Below are 4579 nucleotides of genomic sequence, written 5' to 3'. Positions count from 1 at the left end.
AGCAGCTAATGTCCCTCACACGACCAGGATCAGACCCCAATTTGGTTGATCCACAGTCAAAATCAGAAGGATCAGGCTGATCACAGCCTGTCCAAAAATCTATAGCAGTTCACAATTCAAATTATTACGTTATTTTATTTCTATACATGTCATATTCCCAACTGCTCCCATTTGACAAATCTCACTTTAAACTGAATTAACTATTTACTAAACCCGATTTCATAGATGTCAAGGTAATTCAGTGTGGAGCAGAGTGACTGGCAAAGTGTTTATATACGGTAAGGCAAAATAGGGGAAAGGTCTGCAGCAGAGGTCCTGTGCTTCTGGGTATTGGATACTCTCCATGAAAGTACTTAAGCTACAATAATATTTTAACCAAATGTAAAATTTAGATCAGATGTTATTATTTGATCCCTCATAAATAAAGGGATTTGGAACTGAAGAAGAAGCACTATATAAGATTCTTAACTCCTAATAGATTGAGCGGAAGTAAAACACAATGAGAAACTGTGAATAGAGAGAGAGAAGAGTCAAGAGTTTAATAACCAAAAAACTGAAAGGCTTTTCAGACGGTCCCCAGTTTAAGGTTACCATTGTGCATCTCTCATAGTTTAGCCTAGACCTTCTTTCAGTGTTTGTTCCAAGTCATCGGTGTAGATATGCCAGAAAGGGCCAGCACTACGAACTGAACTGATTGTAGACACTGCTGTCATTTCTTATCACTGTTATGTGAAATAACATTTTATCTTTTGTTAAAGAGTCCAAGGGCTTACTTATACCACTGGTGCACTAAGATACAGCCTTGGTCTTTTTTTAGAGAAAGTCAAAATATTTTAATCATATTATGTTATATACTTCAACACTGCTTTAGTATTATGATTATATTTATTAAAGCTTTTAGTGCAGAGACATTTGTAGTGATTCATTCAAAATTCTGTTTTATTCATGTTTTTTACTGTCCCTTAGCCTCATACCCCCGGTCACCTCTGTCTCCCATGTCAGAAGAGCATGTCTGTATTTCAATAATGACTTCCTCTGTCAGGATTTTCAGATACCTGCACCAAACCTAACAAATAAACATTAAACCAGATTCTTATAGTGTTCAGTTTGTTTAAAGATTGTCTGGTAATTTTTAACATATAAGATCTGGCTTTAATATCCAAGACTTATTTTCCTGATCCTATCCACACCAGTTCTGCAGATAGATATGGAGGATGGGGAAGTGGAAGATGAAAGTTATAACGTTATATATGCTGTCAGCTCAGAAACTCCTGATATGAGCCACATTAGTTAACTGTACTTACAAAACATACACCAATTAATAATTTGATCTTTTTCGTCCAGATATCGCTTTTTCCAGCTCTATCTATGTCGCGACTGTTTCAGGTCATCTAGTTTTCTAGGGCTGTGTCACTAATGAATGAATGAAGGGATCTATGTCTCTGCCTCTGCGTGTCTGTCCTTCACTTTCGAGAACTGTTTATCCGATTCAAATTTGAGGCCATATATTGCAAGTTATCTGAGTACAGTAAGTGTTGTGTCAAGGCTTAAGTTTTTGGGATAAGAAGGGTTTTGTTGCCCTGAGCTGATTGTGCTGCTTGGTTGCCTTGTGTGTCATCTTGTTTCAAGGTAGCTGGTATTTGCCTTTCAGGTTTAGTAGCATTTGAAATGTATGTTATTGCAAATCTCATAAAAAGACACTATTTAAATCATCATTATAGGGACATGTACATCTTTAAAGTAAACATTTTTTAAAGTGAAAAGGAGAAAAAAAGTGTTTTTTTCTCTGTTGTTTATCCTTTAAATATTTAAATCATGAACACACAGAGGATTATTAGGTACACTTGTTCAGCTGCACATTTAAATGTCTAATCAGCCAATCACATGGCATTAATTCATTACATTTAGGAATGTAGACTGGTCAAGAAGACCAGTTGAAATTGGATGTAAGGATCAGAATGAAACAAAAGCTCAATACTCGCAAACTGGTTTCCCACTTTGCCCTTAAGAAAATAAAAAGGGGGCAGGGATAGCTCAGTAGGTAAAGCAGTTGCCCCGTGATCAGAAGGTCAGGAGTTTGAATCCCCTGAGCGGCTACCCTGAGGTACCCCTGAGCAAGGTGGCCATCCCCGGGCGCTGCACTGGTGGCTGCCCACTGCTTCACTGAGTGAATAGGTTAAATGCAGAGAAGAATTTCCCCACGGGGATCAATAAAAAGTGTACATTATTATTAAGCTTACATAGTTGTAGATCTCTTTTACTTTCTGATTTTTCAGTTTTACATAATTTTTATTGTTCCTCTCGAGTGAAGTGTAGCATAATATTCAGTAGCTACTCAGACGTAGATTTTTACTTAACCCTTATATTCTCATAGGGACATTTTTTTCCAGTTTTAATATTTGACTGCTTAAAAATATCATTTTATTAATAATTTTACTTTAAAATGACTTGAGTTTCATTCTTTTAATCTGAAATTTGGTCAGTTTTCCTAAAAGGATCTGTAAAAACCAACAACAAACAAACAATAAAACCATGTTGAACACTGAGGCTGTCTGGGGTCAAATCTGACTTGACATTTATATTAGATCCACCAAACAGTGATATCAGGGAATCTTGAAACTGTGCATATCATATCTGTGTGTATTTTCTTTGGAACAGTGGTGACGGAGGTCAAAAGGGAAAAAATAGCAAAAAATGACATGGGAGTGATCAAGAGGTCAGAGGTCATAAGATGCCTTGAGAAATGCTGCCCTGACACAAAGGGGAGACATCTTTAATCGAGTGACATGGTGGTGGAGTGGTTTAAATCCTTGCCATTCTCCACAGTCACAGCCCTTCAGGTTCCTCCTATAGTTTAGTTTTAGGAGTGAGTCAAATAAAGTGTTGTATGGATGTATAGGTTATGTGAATTGTAGTAAAAGCACTTTCAGTCATCAGGGGGGAAAAAGAAAGGTGTAAGTACATCACATTTTCACCTACAAGTGTCCTCAGTGTGACAAAATATAAAAAAATAGAATCTGCCAACTGTGGGCAAGCCAATGTTACAGTAACTGAGATTAAAACAGAGATAAAAAGAGGAGATTGTAATACAGTAAAGCCAGCAGACTTGCCATTTCTGTGACTGTGGGTAGAAAATATAAAGTCTCACATGCTAAAGTTATTTGTTATTGCTTCTTTGAATTCAGACTAGTGTGTTCCAAGTGTTAATTAAGATTGAATTAATATTGCAATTATAAATGCTAGTTATAAAGGTGTTTTTTGATAGCAGTGAGGACAGCATTTAATATACATTATTACACATGGCTATAAAAAAATCCAAACAATTCCAGGATGTTCTTTCCATTTTCACTTTTAATAAAACATAATTAAATCATCATGACTGTTATATTTCATATCTTTGGTAAGTAAAACAAGGGATATGCTAATCTTTTTTTTTACTTACAAGATGCTGCGTGATAAATGATAGAGGTGGGCAGATCCAAATACTGAGAGCATTGATATCAAAACTGTTATTGCAATTGGAATGATACTAGTGTACTTTGTTTCTATTGTAATTTGTTTGTATCCTCTTACTCAAGCTTGTCCTAGTGTTGTGGATCAGTGAGTCAGTGCCTTGCCCTTGCTCACTCGTGGCATACAGCTTGATGTCATCCATGTAGCAGAGGTATAGAGGGTCATACATAGCCCACTTGAGTGAAACTCCAATTTCTGTCAGTGTAAAGAAGTTTAACTACACATATAATCAATAAGATAGCTTCATAAGAGACAAAGAAAAACAGTTTCAACCACATGTCTCAGTTTTTCTTAGTGATAAAGGAATGCTGTTTTAGTAGATGAGAGAAATCTTTCTGCTCTTTGGGTTTACATTGTAGGAGATACATGTGTAAAGTTACTGAATGCTAAAATGTGAATGGTCATGAGGGTGGGGGGTATTCATTAGTAAGATATGCTGTAAAACTTGTATAAATAGAATTAAAAGTCCAAAGTTTATGTTCTCCTATCCAAAGCCATCCTATGGGCCGGATTGGAGTCAAATTCTGGTCCCCTTATGTTTAAAAGCCCTTCTTTAAGTCCAGTATGTAGCCCACTGAATGGTGCTCAGTATATCTCAAATATGCTCTATGAAAAATACCTGAAACTTTTTGTGTTGTCTTTCAGGTCTGTTCTATTTAATAGCCCAGAGCAGCGGTGCCCTACCTTTTTGTGCCACGGACCAGTATTTCACACTCATGGACCGGTACCGCTCTGTGGCCCTGTGGCGGTTGGGGACCGCTGGCCTAGAGCACATTTGAAAACCAGAAGTTGACCCAAGGTGCTTTAGAGACAGGCACATTTACTTTCCAGGCCTCTAAAAACACCCAAAATTTGAAATTCATGACAAGCTGCAAGGTGTGTTTTGTTGTATAAGCTAAATGTTATGGAAAGTAAAAGTCAGAGTGACTTAGTGGTCATTAAAATGTATACACACACTGCTCTCCTCTACATAAGCTGCCTTTGTACTTAACCTATGTATAAATATTTCTACTGGTATCGGTAACAATGGCCCTGCCTTTACTTGATATCAGATTGATACCAAAAT

General features: G+C 36.9%; 1 protein-coding gene across 1 annotated transcript in view; it reads left to right on the top strand.

Moving 5' to 3' along the window:
- The window catches only part of LOC102194588 (calsequestrin-1-like), a 29439-nt gene extending 25147 nt beyond the window's left edge, over nt 1-4292 (top strand). Inside the window, exon 13 of the mRNA XM_005748832.1 lies at nt 4159-4292. Coding sequence (XP_005748889.1) covers nt 4159-4292 — 134 coding nt within the window. The remainder of the gene's footprint in view (nt 1-4158) is intronic.
- The last annotated feature ends 287 nt before the right edge of the window (nt 4293-4579 follow it).

This window comes from Pundamilia nyererei, unplaced genomic scaffold, assembly GCF_000239375.1.
Source record: "Pundamilia nyererei isolate P.nyererei 1_Seehausen unplaced genomic scaffold, PunNye1.0 scaffold00230, whole genome shotgun sequence".
In the NCBI taxonomy this organism is placed as follows: domain Eukaryota; kingdom Metazoa; phylum Chordata; class Actinopteri; order Cichliformes; family Cichlidae; genus Pundamilia; species Pundamilia nyererei.
This window is presented reverse-complemented; position numbering and strand designations above follow the sequence as displayed.